The sequence below is a fragment of the Topomyia yanbarensis genome, chromosome 3 (genome assembly GCF_030247195.1).
Source record: "Topomyia yanbarensis strain Yona2022 chromosome 3, ASM3024719v1, whole genome shotgun sequence".
Classification (NCBI taxonomy): domain Eukaryota; kingdom Metazoa; phylum Arthropoda; class Insecta; order Diptera; family Culicidae; genus Topomyia; species Topomyia yanbarensis.
This window is the reverse complement of record NC_080672.1, coordinates 324,319,919-324,338,262: the sequence shown is the minus strand read 5'-3', so window position 1 is coordinate 324,338,262 and position 18,344 is coordinate 324,319,919. Positions and strand designations below refer to the sequence as shown.

General features: G+C 35.8%; 1 protein-coding gene across 1 annotated transcript; it reads right to left on the bottom strand.

Moving 5' to 3' along the window:
* Positions 1-438: 438 nt before the first annotated feature.
* Positions 439-16,729, bottom strand: LOC131688096 (uncharacterized). The gene is made up of 4 exons (XM_058972248.1): positions 16,678-16,729; positions 16,342-16,611; positions 14,698-16,267; positions 439-1,120 (listed from the first exon to the last, which is right to left on the bottom strand). Coding segments are annotated over exons 1-4 (1,893 nt in total). The 3' UTR covers positions 439-1,119.
* Between the last annotated feature and the right edge of the window lie 1,615 nt (positions 16,730-18,344).

Sequence of the window (18,344 nt, the reverse complement as noted above, 5' to 3'; positions counted from 1 at the left end):
CTTGAACTGTGTCGAATAAATGCATTGAATATCGATGTATCATCGTTTTTTCACAGCACAGTTCCACTTCATATCGATGCACCTTTGATAACTGCCGATTCATAGTCACCTCGCACGAGGCTTGTTTTTTACTTACCTCTATATCGGCTTAATCCTACCTCTATGACTGACTGAAGAACACGTGTAGTACCTACACGTTTAGGTCCGATTGAATAATCACGGGGACGATAACCTATAAGTAATTTTTTCATGTGCAAACCAGCACGTACGCCAAATTTGGATGGTTCTTTCTGTTCTACCAAAAACACTTATATCGAATGAGTCTACAGAATACGGAACATTTGTTCATTTTTATTATCCAATAATGCGGTTCACAATCCTAACGCAACAAAAAAAGATTTTGCAGCAATTATTGCGTAAGAGTCGGATCCTGGACGTTTTAATAATATACCTCTGCGTAAAATAGGATAGTTTGAAATGTATTTTTGCTATAATTAAATATTTAAATCCTAGAAGAATAGTAACAACATTTCAACAAATGAGTTCAGGTCAAAGAACGTGGTAACGCTGCTAAACTAAGTGATAAACGGATAGGTTCCCGATGTTCGCTATCAAATTTCATCCCGGCCAATCGCGCTTCACAGTCACACTCGCAGACACAACCTATCAATGCACTATCTGTATCTAACCAACAGTTAATAACGTAACCTACATAACGTAACATATATGGATATATTAATGGACCTAAACAGCAACAATGACAGCAAATGATTATACCTAGCTTGAATAAATAACGAAAAATTAACTGCCGTAGATAAACGGCGTTAATTAAAGAAAGCTCCGCTGATATTTAGGCCATTCCTCTTAATTTCTTCTCCTTTGTTGCGATCTTCCTACGAATCGTAAATCGTACGGGTGCTAACCGGAGTGTCAGTGTTGTTTCGAGATGATATATGGTTGCCGTCCATCGTTGGCAGCAACTGTGTAAACATGTAATTTTCCGCAGCTGGATTGCGAGATGTCATAATCATTTGCGGCAAAAAAGAAAACAATCCATTCGTCGACGAGGTCATGTACTTTTGTATTGCGACCTCGTTCGCGGGGCGCAGGTAATTTGAATCTGTAAAAAAAAATTGTTAGTCTTATTCACAATGTGAATCACAACAGCAGATCAACTAATTTCTTGCATATGCTAAGCTAGGTTATGTAAGTTAAATAATGAGTAATTTATCAGTTGATCTAACATGCAGGAGACGACCGTGCACGGTGAGATAGATTTTGCTATGAAATTTTTCATATTTAACTATATGACAATTAATTAAATACATTCGGTAAATAATATTGTTTTAAGACTAATATAACTGTTTGATTGAAAATATGTTCGCTAGTTGATAATGCTGAAAGTTGATGTTTTGTGATAGATTTTCTATTTTTAATTATACTTCTGCTCTATATCTCAAATCATTCACTTTTTCTCAGCAAATTAAATGAAACTTTGGGATCTTAGTCAGAGAGGTTCTAGAGTAGTTTGTTATTCATATCAGTTTTTATAATTATCCCATGCAGACTTCGCTATTATACTCTAATGAATTTTTATTAAACGTTCCATGAAAGGTCCTCAGAAACAAAATGGAAGTAGTTTCGTTATCGGCAAAATTCAGAAACGGTAGAGATTTTTAAAGTTTTTCTCTTTCTTCAAATAGCACCTATAAATTCCATCTAATAATACATTATTATTTAACTTTTTATCGACATTCAATAAGCTAGATATCACTAGGTAGGAAAAGTTATGTAAATTTAGAGCCATAGGACTCAGGTAAATGCAAGCAAGTGAAATATACAGAACAGAAAACCAGAAATGGCAGGGCCATTACAAATAGGCTTAAAATCTTACGGACTAATCTTTTGTCTTCTGCTGGTAGGAGTTGAGCTTAGACAGCATTATTACGAATCCCTCAGACAGACTTGGTTTCACTTGGTAAAGAGACAGACTTGTGTCTCTTTACCAAGTGAACCGACCGTCGGTTAAAGTAAAAAAGAAAATGTGACTACATAGGGTGATGAGCCTATTTGCGCCATGTTTCTATTATCACCCTACCCATTTGAAGCCGTTGGTTAGAGCAGTGCCGGCCATCTTTGTTCAACGAATTGAGTCAAATGGTAGCGCAACAATAGGGGCACTCGATTTGAGTTTTCATTGTGCTCAAGCACGAGAATTTTACTGTTCTCAACGCATTTGTGTTATTATATTGGTTCTTAACAACGAAGCAAAGCGGTTGATGTCAATTTTTACGCATTCCATTGATTGTAAGGGAAGAAATTACCGAATTAGTGCGGCACCTTGCTTAGTATGGTGAAAATAGGCTCATCACCCTAGTAGTCGAAATAAAAAAGGAAAAAAGAATTATTATTTAAGGGTGTCCTCTGGTTGTGCGGCTTTTAAAAATCGATTTTTTTGTATTACATGTTTGGAGTCTACACATATGGAATATTTACGAATCTATGGAATGTCTATCGTCCTGGTATAGCCAATCGTAAGTTTCATAATACGTATTTCGATTAAACTTTTATCTTAAAATGCGTTTTCTCAAAAGTCATATTTTCGATAGTGTTGGCAAGCTCCTGTGAAAAAATTTAAGAATATCTTGTGTTTATGAGTGACACGAGCTTTCTGGGATTTTTTTGTTTTTACAACCAATCTAGGTTCTAGGGAGAAAAATATACAACCAATCTAGGTTCTAGGGAGAAAAAAGCTCATGTTATAACCAATAGAATATCAATGTTTCAGAAATGGCGCTCTTTTCCAGTTTCAACCACTCGAACCGGAGAAAGCTAAGTACAAAGTAGCTTTACTATTTAGGGTGGTACAAAAATTAGATTCTTGCTTCGAGCAACTTTTTGGATACCATTTGGGTCCTAGAACAACTGTACAAATTCTTAGCTCGATAAGTGAAACTATATTTTTGATCCCGCTGTTTAAAGTTTACATGGAATTTCGTATGGGAAAATTGACTTTCACAAAATAATTCCTCCAGAAGTCGCTCGTTACCTCCTAAAAATAAATCGTTATGTGCATTTTATAGGAAATTTAACAAAAAAAAAACACAGTCTCGAAGACCACGAAACGATCTGACACTTATTGAAAAAGTTAATAAGCAGAAACCGATTGATGCTCTGACGACTGATAAACTATTCTCTTTTTCTAGCATCACTGCATTTGGCTGTCCAATTGTATGTAATTTTGTTTTGACTTCCTCTTATCGTGTCTAAATCAATGATCTGAACTGTTTGGTCGCTTCCCAAGAGTTTTTAGAGATAAGTAGAGGTTTCTTTTATACACAATTAGCGAAAGTTAAAAATTCTGTGTATAATTCGACCGTCAGTAGAAGTGGTGCTAAGAAAATTGAAATTTTAATCAATCTTCTGAGCAACAGTCGATTTTTGCTCAATAACTTTTTCCACAGTCGTCAAATCGTTTTGCGGTCTTCAAGACTTTGTTTCCTTGATAAATTTCCTAGAAAAATTTCATGTCGATTTATTTTTAAGAGGAACTGGGTGACTCTTGGATAAATTATTTTGTAAAAATCGATTTCCCCATACGAAATCCCATGTAAACTTTAAACCGTGGGCGCAAAAGTATAGTTTCAACGATCGAGTTTAGAATTTGTATAGTTATTCTAGGACTGGAAATGGAACCCAAAAAGTTGCTCGGAGCGAAATTTAATTTTTTCATATAACCATGTTATGTTCCTTACAGAAATGCATTAACTGAAATTTTCTGAAATTTAGTTAAAAAGTTGTAATATTTAAAAAGACGTTCTCTTTCTTTTGGACGATTACGACGCAAAGTTTGTTTTTCATGAAAATGTGAAATGGCTTCAGAACTTTTGGTTTTGATGATTAAATTCTTTTATTATTCCAGGCTTCATGAAAATCAGCATCTGGGTGAAGCTCGAGGGCTTTTTTGTTAAATAAATTGCAAAGTGTCCCACTGAATATATTTGAATTTTGAAGACCAGAAAATAACATTAGCGATCTTGCAACATCATTGATGATATTAAAGCTGCGGCCAGTTGGGTAATCGGTACTCAAAAAATTGATATTTTTCATAATCATAGTAACAGATTTGTTTTTAAATTTTACTTTTTGTAAAATGTAAAATTTACGCAATGATTTGTCAGTTTTTTTAATTTTTAGATTTTTTTTAACTCAAATATGAAGATGAAAATGGGAAAAAATAAAATTTTGCGTATCGTACACGGGAAAACATAGCGGTACGAATATTTAAAAATAACAACATGATTAAAGAAAAAATATTGAAATCGGACTAATACTTTTTTGAAAAGAATTACTCGACAGCAGTTTCAATACCAATTTAATCAAGGTTTCAAGGTGAACATTTTTTTTTACATTTCTTACAAAATAATTTAAATTAAAGGTCAAAAAGACAGACTTGTGACAAACATGTGACTTCAAAACAAAAACTAGTTTAAACCTGGGACGGGCATAGCGTAGTTGGTAAATCGATTGCCTTGTACGCAGCTCACCTGGAATCAATTCACAACCCCGCACATACGGTTTCAGATTTTTTCAAAGGAAATTTCTCTATACCGAAAAGAGGTTAAAACCTCTATAATCAAAATAAAAAAAAACTAAAAGTTAGAAATTCAATAGATACAATGCAATTTAATTGTTAAAAAACAGCTCAGTTTCAGGCCTCGAGAGTAGAGGACCACTGATAGAAAGCGGGAATTCTGACGTCTTTCCATTATTACACAAATATAACAAACCATGTGACAGTTCTCAACACTGTCGGCAATGGAGAGTAGACCGAATGCTGTCAGTGCTGTCAATTCACTTACCATAAAATTAGTATGTAAGAAAGTATTTGAATTAAAAAGTTATGTAGGTTAAATAGGCGATAGCAGTGAAATAAATTGCCTCTTTCCCAGTCAAACCGTTGAGTAGACAAGATCGAAATTATATATATATATATATATATATATATATATATATATATATATATATATATATATATATATATATATATATATATATATATATATATATATATATATATATATATATATATATATATATATATATATATATATATATATATATATATATATATATATAAGTTTTATATCGTATAATAAAGTATCCCGAAGTGTTACTAGTGCGTACAGCCTTCTGTTTCTTTATTTCCCGCTCATGATTGTCGGTTCGACTCGGTGGTGATTCCGTCTGTTGCCTGTCTGTGAACCCGATAAAACGAATTTCGCCGGAAACCACGATCCTGCCTCAACACCATGTATTATTTTCATCCAAAAAAATAACGTTTCCTAGAACGCTCCCTTAATGAATTTTTTCAATACTGGCAATAGCAAAAATTCAATCGTAGTGTGCGGGGAATCCGAAAACTATCTATTGATCCTTCTTCTTAGATATTGAGTAGATAGTTTTCATAGTTCTTGTAAATAACTCGAATATAAAATTACGATGTATATTCGGCAAACTGCATGATCACTGCAACCAATTATTTTATACTGAAGTTATTAAAGCAATGTAAGGTTTACTGAGTATAACTTTGATGTATTTTATTATTTTCGTCTGATACAAAATGAAAAAATTCTGATGGATTCAAAAATTTTAAAAGTTAGCTCTCGGCTGCCTAACCCTACCTTTTGGCGGGTTAAGGGAAATTAGTTGAAGAATATTTAAAAGAATCAAAACACAGTGGCAAGTTGTCATTACTACGAAAATTTCTTTACAGCATTCCTACCAATCATCATATTAATTAATTTTAACATTGAAACTTGACGATTTGGGAAAACATAGAAAAAAAACTCTACGGTATTGTAATTAAGTTAAAAAGTTATTACACTTTACTAATTCTCTTTGAGAAAACAAAAATAGATTTCAAAGTTGCAGAGCCGTAGCGTGCGGTTGGTCAGGTTGACCCCCGCCAAGGGCGCTAGCCTCAGAGGGGGGCTGAAACAATGAACGACTTTTTAATTTTTGTGAGGATTAATTACAAAATAAGTTAAAATAATGTGCCAGTTCCAAGTGAACTAAACAATGAAAAAGAAGAGAATGTAAACACCAAAAAGCTAATGCAGATTTTACTCGAGGAGAAACTGAGTCAGGTTCTAACTTTAACTACTGTTTCAACTGACTGATCCCCACATGGGGATTACCAGAGTGCTATTCTTCCGAAAGAGCATAATGATTTGAGTGAGTGGCTTAGCTCTTTTGAGTTTTCTGCAAAAGTGCATAAAGGAAACGCTTTAGATTAATAGGACCCTAGTTCATATGGACTCTCTCATAATAGGCATACCTATTTTTCAGCATTCTCAGTGCAAGAGTCATCCTCACGATTCTCGGTAAAACAGCCAAACAGGCAGACGATTCTTATCGAGGAAGACGTTATTGAACACCAAAATTCACCCGATACGAGTTTCCCTTCAAACACACAATTTTGTCCCATCCAGTGCCATTTTCATTCAAAAACCTTCGTTCAATGAAGCAAAGGTACATTGAAACAGCCAACCACGTGCTTCAGTAGATCCATACACAATTTCGAATCTTTTTAGGCAAAACAATAATTTGGGTTGCAGACGTTTAAATTTGACGAAATATGGGAAATGCTTGAGGCCCTGGATTTCCAAAGAAGGTGTTAAAATATTAATCGCTGAAATTGCGTTGCTAGGGTTGTTGCACTCAAATAATCTCAAATGGTACACCTACCCGATCAGAAACACATAACAGAAATATTTCAAAACTATAACTCGCATTGTTACTTGTTATAAATTTCTGTTATTTTAACTACTAACGAGACCTAATTTATAACACAATATGTTACAAAAAATGTGTTCTGTTATAATCTTGTTATTTCATTCTGATCGGGTATCCTTACTAATAAAACAATACAACAGAAGATGAGTAACATTCCACTAATACAAACTGGATGAGCAGAACTTTCACTTCGATAGAATTCAGCTCATTCGTGAATTAGGAGGACCACTAAAAGCATCGTTACTATGCAGGTTGCTAAATAATCACATAATAAGTTTTGCTGGCTTGTCAAGGCAGTTTTGGTTAAACTAGCGAGTAAAGGCGCTATAACCTAGGCTCATTAGCCAGGACAGGGCTAAATACTTCTGTCCCATTGCATCCCAGGAACCTAGGACCAAAGGAGTGACATTAACCCTCTTAGCTAAGCCACTCCCAACGATTTATCAAATCTCCATCAAATTGAAATGGTCGGTACGGTTGTCCACGTTTCCTAATTATTCATTATTCCTTAATTGCCGTGTAATTTTGAATCATCTTCACTTTGTACGCTGCACAGTTGGCCTGGCCGCTTTAATGATTGTGTCACATATCATATGTATCACAAACAATAATATTGACAAGAAAAATTGGAGGCGAATGTCTGAAATTTTCCAGGATCCCTACATGTATTGGTTGTGTATGTGTAGACTAGACTAGACTAGACTAGACTAGACCTGTCAAGACAGTTTTGGTTAAAAACCTTTGAGAATGACGTCCCTTGTAGATCTTCCAAACTTGTTATTTCTACACTGAATAAACACAGAGGGCGAAATACACCGATGTAAAATTAAGCAGAAATCGGTCGGAGACATTTTAATTTCCATTCAATTTCGAACTATATATGACATTAATAAATAAAAGGTAGCAACTAATTCTCTGACGATATTTCGTAAACTGCGCAGAAATCCAATATTTCCCACCTTATTTGGAACAAAGTCATCAATACGGAGCACCAACAGAACAGACTGTTTAAAAATTAGTTCACCGCAGATTTGTCATCATTGCGGTGATTGAAGATGGACGGAGCATTTTTGAAAGCGACGGATGACATATTTTTTCCGGGAGACTGTACATGCATATCGGCTGAGCAGACGATTTATTGGAGAATTCAATCCGCCTCTATCAAAAATAAATTCGAAGATTTTTTCTGTAGATTTTTTTTATTCTCGAAAATCCTGTTTTCCAAAATACTCTATGACTTTGCAATCAGTTGGCGCTAGCGAGATGTTTGAAGGCAACGGACGTAGCATCTATTCAGTAGAGTAGAGTATATCAAGGCCAGTATATTGAGGAGAAAATTTTAAGAAGCTGTGACCTGGTAGGTGAACTGTGATGGATGATAGAGTTGATTCACCAGTTCAAATGCTGTCACAGCATTCTTTTTGCACAAGCGAGTAAAACAAAGATGCTTTTATGATCTGTTACTGCCATTTTGTATTGGAAGCAACCTGAATTCATTTTTGCATTTGATATCGGTAGTATTTCGAGAAAAGTTAAGCGACTATATATAATTGTACTACCGCCTGCCTCGTTTTTCTATTTCTTATATCTCCCATAATTTCTGGACACCCGGGTATTCATTCCCGCCCACAAAGTGAAGATCGACGGCGTTATCACCGATTAGTTTTAAATGCTATTTAAAAAACACTTTTGGCCAAATATGCGGCTGTAGTACCAATAAATTTTTTTTACTGCTGTTGTGCATTCAAAATGCTATTTACTGACAAGAATTTTTTAAAGGGAGCATCTGGTGTAAAGTGCTCAAAACGAAAGTTATTTTGTTTTACGATTTTGAAGACAAGACAACAATGGACCTTTTGAATAATGTTAGGATCGCTTTATGCATTCATCGTGCACAAAAAAAAATATTTGCGGTCACACAGAGCCACACAGACGTTCCAAGAGTAGACGTCCAAAAATTTCCAAGTCGAGGAGCGCTGCGGTGAACACGATAACTCTCGATAAAATTGTGTGATATGGAAAATTCAATTAGTTTTGTAAAGCTTAGACTTGTAGTTAGTCTATGAACCTTAAAAATAGAAAAAGTACGAGTTTAGGAAAAAGGCATCATCAAAACCGAAAAATCTGATATTTTACTGTAAAATTTGTTAATTTTTCTTCAAAATAATGAGAAAAAATACTTTTATTCAGTTTTCTGTAGTTCATTGACAGGTAACGCATATTGGGCAACCTCATCAAAAAATTCAAGTCAATTCGTTGATTAGTTTTTGAGTTATCGTGTTCGCCAATTTGAAAAACGCGATTTCGAGAAAAACGCTATGAAAGGGTGTCCCACATCAAATTGCATCTCGGTAAAAAAAACTGTAGAAAATGACCCATCGGGTATTTTCTCTTGAAAATTTGAGTAGAAGAAGTTTAGAGTGTATTGTTTACACCGTATTTTTATCAATTTTTATCAGTTTTGCGAAAATTGTTGCCGATAGATTGAAATCTGCCGATCTCTAGAACCCTATGAATGGGGTAAGCTTAGTTTATCATGTTTTTTTTACCTTTTCCATACAAAAATCAGCAAAAAAAAGTATTTTTTAAGTTTTTTTGCCCCAATTTTGGAAATTCTTGTTTTGATATTCAATTATAAGTATTATTTTCACCAATACCTGAATATTTCAAATTTTATAAACGTGGGAGCAAACATGCGAAGTTTTTAATATCATTGGAGATCTCAAACTAATATATACTCAAATAGACATGTCATCATAAATTTAATGCTTTACAAAGGACGTCATGTTCGTGCATTTTGGTTTGCACCTTTTTGCCTTTCTCATATAGAAAGGTTATGCAATCACTCTGAAAAACGTCAACCTAATCCCGGCCCGGAGGGCCGAGTGTCATATCCCATTCGACTCAGTTCGTCGAGATCGGAAAAAGTCTGTATGTGTGTGTATGTATGTATGTGTGTGTGTATGTGTGTGTGTATGTATGTGCGTATGTGTCAAATAATGTCACTCATTTTTCTCAGAGATGGCTGGACCGATTTGCCCAAACTTAGTCTCAAATGAAAGGTGCAACCTTCCCATCGGCTGCTATTGAATTTTGGATCGATCGGAATTCTGGTTCCGGAATTACGGGTTTCAGAGTGCGGCCACACAGAAATTTCTCATATAAACTATAGGAAAAATTAAAAACTGAATTTTTATTTTTGATGCTAAATGTGTTCAAGGTGCATGAAACGTCGAGATTTGATGCAAACTCGAAAAAAAAATTTGACTACGATGCACTTTTTTGGATTTTGGCACATTTTTGCCTTTCTCATATAGAAAGGTTATGCAATCACTCTGAAAAACGTCAACCTAATCCCGGCCAAATTTTTTTTTCGACTCGTTTAGGGTTTCTGGATTTTAACAGGGGCGTAGTTGATGGTTTACGGAGAGGGGTTACACCCCCCCCCCCTCTACTGTTCGCGCCCCTCCTTTAAAAATCTCCTTAAATCACCCCTCAGACCACCACCCCAACCAGCCCTCATACCCCTCCCTTTCAACCCCATCATCTTTAAACCACCACTACATTACAAAGCATACCAATTTAAGCTGGGGAGTCGTTCGTTCATGGGACTTTCGCCCTCCTCACATACCCACCCCCGCATGACAAAATGAGTTAGCAAGCAGATAACATTGATCTAATGCTGATTAGGCTAATGAAGTATGATATTTTTTTGTTTCAAGTGTTTCACCGTCGACACGTAGCTCATCAAGTTCGTGGCTGGCATGCCATTGTGTATAAGTGCAAAGTGTACTAAGAATGTAATGGACATTTCCACGATTATGTTGAACATAAAAAGTCTCCGTGCCATAGTTTAGAGAAATGAGAAAGGCACAATTGCACCGCTAGGTGGACTAAAACAGGTTTTTTCTTATACGTAGTTGAAGTTGGTGTAAATGCTACGTACGTAAATGTCAGAAATGCTACGTTATTTACAAGGGGGAGGTTAGAGTTTTGTGACAAAATGCTACGAGGGGGGAGGGAGGGGTCGAAAAACGCCGAAAAAAGCTACGTCATTTGTGTACGGCCCCTTACACGTTTGTCTTGAACATAGTTTGCACGAAAAGTCACAATGAAAAAAGTTATATTGAAAAAACTAGATTCAAGGGAGTTGCCATAGAAAACGCCTTATAAATCAATAACCTTTCGTCCTACAAGCTCAAGTTCTTCAACAAAATTGTTTACTACGAGCATTTCTAAAACTTTGGCGAAGACACCAACTTTCTACCTCAGTATAACAAGTTTATTTTTTTAGTTCGATCATAATAAGCCTAATTTCAATTGTTATCAGATTGTGGGGAATATTTATGCGACCAATTCCTCCAAAGACGCCCTGTAAATACATTCGATGGTTTGGCCTCTAGTGAAATAAGTTTACGTTTTTGGCGTTTCCGACCACTGTGCCGAGATTCTGGGAGGCCTTTCTAGAGGTTCAACACTAACAATTAAGCGGATAAAAAAGAAGCCGATTATTTTTGCCGCCTACACCAGACGCCGCCCTTAAATAGATTTTTGAATGCCGATTAATAACAGCCGAGCATACAAAATGCAAATGCACTTTTTTGCAGAAAATGGGAAGAGAGCTGCACCATTCACCACGACGAAGTATTATGATCCCAGGAAGGCTCAGGAAGAGTGCGATTTTGATAGTCCTTTTTTACGATGAAATTTCTTTAGAAGTCTACATTTCTTTCTCTTGGGGGGCTACCAAATATAACAGATCGAAGAAGCGCTGATGACGCCTCTGATCTTAGGAATTCAAGATCAAACGAGGATTTTCTAGCGCTTCCAGGAACATAAAATTTCTCAAGTGGCTCAACATTTCAATCAGAGATTCAACTTAGCACAGGACTGGGAGGGCTTAGGTTGGGCACCGGTGCCGAACTTCTCCCGACACCAAGGACACTCACTGAATTTATTTCGATTATGGATGTTTGAACTTGAAGGTCATTTGCCCTTTTATCGGGTTAAAAAAATCTCAGTAGAAAAATATCTAACCCAAGTGAGCTGCGAACAGGGCAATCGATTTATCAACTACGCTATGCCCACCTCCTGTCTTTTCGATGATAATCCCTCCAGCTCTTTCTCTGGCATTTACAATATTTTGATACAAGAGCATATTTTCAAAACGACGTAAACATTTTTTACGTGCATTAATTTCAAACTTTTTTTGTTCGATTACTGTATTTTATACAGCAAAATTTTCTGAGAACGTGTTTCCGGGAATGAATATTTATGCGCGAAAAAAATATAAACTGAAAAAATGATATGTCATTTTTCACAAAAACAAAAATTTGTGAATTGCAAAAACCCATTTCTTCTAATTTTTTATATTTAACCAAAAATCTAAAGAGAAAAGAAATATTTTGAATGTGATCGTATGATGGAGAACTTATCGGTAAAAAGTTTTTCTTACAAAAACTTTATACATGTTTTTAAATTTCATACTAATTGACATACAAAACTGTAATTTTATTACAGAATATAATTCTTAGCCTTATTTTAAATCAAAATACATTTAACAAAAATCTTCCAAATGCAATAGTTTTCGAGATATTTGGAATTTTGTTCAGACAAAAACGGTTAATTCGTGTGATTATGCCCTTTTTAAAAGTTATTCGCGTTACCCCATCATAAAATGTCAAAAATCTAATGTTTATCGTTTTAAAGACGTAAAAGAAACTTTTTCAGTGTATTTGGATCATGGAGAAGCTTTCAATAAAAAAAATTTCCTAACAACTTATTTTTATAATTCTTACTATATGCAGTAAATATACAATTTTCTATTTGAATATGATTTTAAACGCCATTTTAAATCTAAATGCTAATAACAAAAAAATTCTGAAATGTAGTAGTTTTCGAGATATTTCAAAATTCGTTTTTACAACACAATTGTTTTGTTTTCTTACGACCTTTTCAGAAGTTATTCGCGTTTCTCCATCAGCAATAATAAGTTTTTCGAAAGGCCCATAATATTTCCTGTAACTTTCTCTTTTACATCAAGGTGATATTGTAAACCATTTAAAAGCTATACGAAAACAAACAAAATATGATCGAACTATTTAGTTTAATCATAAGACCCTATGGTTGAATAGTATTTTGATTGTTTTCGTATAACTTTCAAATAGTTTACAATATCAAGGTGAAGTCAAAGAGAAAGTTACAGGAAATGTTATAGGCATTTTGAAAACGCTATTATTGTTGATGGAGAAAAGCGAATAACTTCTGCAAAGGTCGTAATAAAACAAAAGAATTATGTTGTTAAAACAAAATTTGAAATATCTCGAGAACTACTACTTTTCAAAAAAAATTTGTTATTAGCTTTGAGAATCATATTCAAAAAGAAAATTGTATTTTATACTGCAAATAGTAAGAATTATAAAAATATGTCAAAAGTTGTTGTTAGGAAAACTTTTTTATTGAAAGCTTCTCCATGATCCAAATACACTGAAAAAGTTTCTTTTACGTCTTTAAAACGATAAACATTAGATTTTTGACATTTTATGATGGGGTAAGGGGAATAACTTTTAAAAAGGGCATAATCACACGAATTAACTGTTTTTATTGGAACAAAATTCGCATTTTGGAAGATTTTTGTTAAATACATTTTGATTTAAAATAAGACTAAGAATTATATTCTGTAATAAAATTACAGTTTTGTATGTCAATTAGCAAGAAATTTAAAAACATGTATAAAGTTATTGTTAGAAAAACTTTTTTACCGAAAAGTTCTCCATCATACAATCACATTCAAAATGTTACTTTTCTCTTTAGGTTTTTGTTTCTTAAATATAAAAAAATAGAAAAAATGGTTTTTTTGCAATTTAAATTTTTAACGCAAATTTTTGTTTTTGTGAAAAATGACACATTTTTTCAGTGTATATTTTTTTCGCGCATAAATATTCATTCTCTGAAACTCGTTCTCAATAAGTTTGGCTGTATAAAATACAGTAATCGATCAAAAGAGTTTGAAATTAATGCACGTACAAATGCTTACGCCTTTTTGAAAAATTGCTCTTGAGTCAAAATAATCTTACTGATTGTGTAAAATATTTAGTCTTCCATTCCGATGAAATGTGTAAAGTTTCATAGGAATCCAAGATGGTCGATCAGGATTTTAATTATTTTCGGACGGATCTTCGTGGAATTCCTCTATAGATGGTCTGTCCCATTTATGTTTCTATGAAATTGAGAAAACAAGCGATACAGTTTACAATAATTTTCGTTATTTTTCCAGTTTGAAGTCAATGCATTTGAAATTTTCGTGTCGTATAACTCAAACACGCACTTTAATTATTTTTGAGATGCTGGTGGAAGAAACTTCCACTCAGTTTGATAGCTCTCTCAAATAATTCTGTCATGATCCAATTTCTTGATCGCTTCCGCAAGCTCTTTGCTTAACATTTGAGAACAACACTATTTATTGTAAAGAAACCTGGATGGGTTGGACAGTGCTGTTGCGGAGTCTTTAGTGGAGTTTCGGTTTTGCGCCCCTTTGGTGTTCACATTGGTTTCCGTTTTCAGTTCGACTAGTGTACCTGGAAGTGTCACACTAATTTTGACTTTTTTTTTTACGCATTTCAATTATTTATAAAATAGTTCAAGATATCTGCGTCACCTTAGGGTTGGTACCCTTAGCGGGGGCCAACCGCACGCTACGGACCTGCCAGGAAACATGTTGTCGAGTAAATGTTATGAATTAGGGAAAAATTCTCAACTCATTAAATTTCAAGCTTTATGGCGAAATTATTTTCATATTGTGAAAACCAAAAAGTTCAATAGTATCGATTAATATTGATACAAATGAAAAAAAGACAGCACAAGCTAACGGAAATAAATAAATAATAATCAAAAGCTTACCATCCCTGTCGTGCTGACCGTGTTGTTGGCCGCAAGGTAGTGACAATCGTACTATTGCTGCTGCTGCTGTTACTGCTACCGTCGCTGGTCTTTTTCTCCGTCGTTTTGCTTTCCGTCCGTGGGTGGGGAACATGTTTGACGTTAATCCGCACTTCCGTTGTGGATTTCTCCTGCGGTCGCGCCAGCGTCTTGACCGTCTTCGTCACCAGCGAGGAGGGGGCGGGTGAACTGTCCGATTCGGTATTGTCAGCGATCTCTACGACGGGTTTGATGTGGTCGTGGTTCCTCCGCTTCCAGTGGCCCTGTGAGATTGAGTTATGCTGGAAGGGCTGTGGTTGTACCGGATGGGTCTGATGTAACGTGATTGCCGGGGCTGGCTGTTGCAGTGGTTGAGCCTGCGGCAGTGGGAGGTACTGGGGCGCAGAGTACGGCACTGGTTCCGGAAGGTGTTGCGTTTCGATTGTGGTTCGATTGTGTGAACCGTAGTATTCGGTTATTACGTTGTTACTGTTGCCGTTGTAGCCGTTTGGTTTGCCAGGGAATTCAAATTCTTTGTGAATGTAGAAAGTTGGTTGGTTACTTCCGGTTTGACTGCTTTGTTGCTTTTGGAACTTATGTTTCAGGTGGGCGTTGTACGGTTTGTACGGTTTTTCAGAAGTCTCTTCGTGGACGGGTTGTTTGGGAACAACAAAGTCCACATGTTCGCCGTTTTGTACCGTGTTTACTGCGACGGTCGGATGCTGGAGTTGCTGTGGGGTTTCATGTTGCTGCACTTGTGGTTGTGGCTGCGGAAGAGTTTCGATTTCTTTTGGGAAATAATAGTTCACGTGGGTTTGGAACGGAGACGAGTGAAGCGGTTGTTGCTGTTGTTGTTGAGGTACATAATACATTTTCGGTGGCGGCTGGTAGCTTTCGTCACTGTTAGGAACTTTCGATGAGTAAAAACTGGTACTGATGGATAGAGGGCTGACCATTTGAGATTTTTTCGGTAGCTCTGGCCATTTGTACGGTAACTGAGATGAGAATACGTAACTCGGTTTATACTGTTTCATACCATCGGCGTGCATTCCGAAAAAGGTTACAGGTGCAAAGTGCGGGCTAGTGTTGATAGGAATGGCTTTGATTTTCATAATCTCTGAAGGAAATTTGTTAAAGTTGTATTTAGTGTGAAGTTGTTCCGGCTTCACGAAAGCTGGTTTCTCCTCTACCAAGGAAGACTGATCTGATGATCCTGGTGTTTCGAGTTTGCCTAAAGCTTGTTGGCCCAACTTTAGAAGCTGTTCTTCGGTGCTAACAGCAGGCGCATAGCTTGGCGATGGCGGTGAAGATAGAGGTTGAGCTGGAACCGATTCCGTCGGTTTTAGTGACGAGATGGTCAGTGTTGGATATAATTGTTCCCTATGCTTTTGAGTAAAATATTGCACATCTGATGGTTTATAATGCTGAGATGGGTAGAATTGGTTTGAATAGGGTGTCAATTTCGGAATACCGTTAAAGACCATTCCTTCCAGGCCAAGAATGGGTAACATGTGCTCCAAGGAGAAAACTTCACCCTCGTTGGTATGGATTTCTGTAAACGAAAAATAAGAACAATTACACAGAAAACAAAATTCACCTAAATTTTGAGCAAACGTTTTCGCTTACCAGGGTAGTTTCCATACGAGGCTACTCCGCCGGACATGAGCTTCACCATCGGGTCCTTGAAGTGACCTTTCTTCTTCTTTTTATCAATTGGACGAATGATTAGCAGCGGAATTTCTCCAATCGCCCGTTTTGGCTTGCGGGCACTGGCGAGGGTTGTGTTGTAGGTGGGACTTTGGAAAAGGGTTCCCTCAGCTATACTATCGGCAATTTTAGCTGATGTAGAGGTTGGAAGCACCGCAGCACTCTTCTCGGCACGTAGCACCACGGGAGCTGGAAAAAATAGTGAAATGACATGTAGCGGTTAAAGGCTATGAAATGTATATTTAATGTCCAAACTAAGAATTGTTCCACATCCCAAATCGCCACCAACTATAGATTCGGTCTTCATTCCGAGCAAGCATGATGTTGATTGTTTATTACTCGTGCTGAAGGGTTAATCTACGATCATGTTCACGGTCCGGAGATATCTTTAATGCGTGATCTCCGTTTTGGCACTAAAATCAAACGATCAGGTATGCAAATTTATGTATAAGATAGGTATGCAAACTAGAGAGAGAAGATAATTCGAATCGTTAGTTTGTGTTTTCATTTGGGTTCCAGCTCAATTTTATAGATTCTCTTAGGTATGGAACCCAACCGATTTTGCACCCCGAGCGGACGTTTGCATCGGAAAAAATTGTTTTATCTAGGTGAAACATCCACACGAATCTGTTCCAAAGCTACTATTCTTGGATGGAAACAACCAAATATTTTATTTTTTGGAATAAACTTGAAATTGACAATCAGAAATTTCTTCATTTTGAAACCCAGGTATCGTGGACATAATGAATGGGATCGATCGTGTTCTGGAAACGGTGAAGCTGATACAACTAAACCGATTTATTGGCACGTTGTTTTATTAAATGTAATTAAAACAGTCTTAGCAATCCTGTTTTGCGTGAGGGGGCATTTTTTGGTTAATTTTTTTTGTAAGCATCACACGCCTGCATGTTGTATGCACGAACGTCACTCACTGACAAGCATGGGAAAAATCGCATCGTGAACCGATCGTTCGCGCTTCGCAAGCAAGCTTTCTTCAGTTGTGATGCATTCTGTTAGCTTCGAAACTGATAGGGGAATTATGGTTAAAACCGACACCTTAAGCTTAACACTTTTTCTAAGTTGCCATAAAACCAATAAAATTATAATTTTTATGCAGAATTCTTCTTCAGAAAATTCTTAACAAGACTTAATTTTTTCAGCGCTTCAAAAAATTAATTTCATTAAAAAATATTGGTTGTAAAACTTGGAAAACAAAGTGACTTTTTGTAAGCACTGCGGGTAAAACCGACACCCCATAGGGGTAAGATCGACACCCCCTTTAATTTATTTTCTCTCCACTTTATTAAAATCTTTATCTTTATTAAACATGCTATATGATATATGCTTGATTAATAAAGTGTGAGTATGTATGATACAAATACGTGCTTTTTATTGCTTCATCATGTAGTGAGGGGAAGAAAGTTCGAAAGCGTAGTACTATAAATAAGAGTATTTTATGCTATAGGATTATTTATTGATATAAGTATTTCCAAATAATCCTTGCGCACATCATTGCAACCTCCAGTGTCATTTTATTTCATAAGAGAAGATTTTCAAGCGTTCTACGTTCTGCTAATTGGATTCATTCACTTGTAAGTAACACACACACTTCTTAGTAAAACTATCTTTTTCAGATTTGATTTTTCGGACTCTGATCATCAACGATCTATTGGAGTATACATAATATCATTGTCTCATTGTGATAAAATTCGTCTATGACAATCCAAGAGAACACTATAAATTCGGTTTGATGACCTTTTTGCAGAAATAGCAAAAGCTTCGTTAGAATCAGATAAGCAAAAATTCCAATTTTTGATTTTTAAAGAGGCTTACAAGAAATAAACACAATAAAAGTATTTCTGTGTGTTTCTGCTAATACTATAGTGTTCTAATAGGCTAATTGAAGTGTCACAAAGATCCCC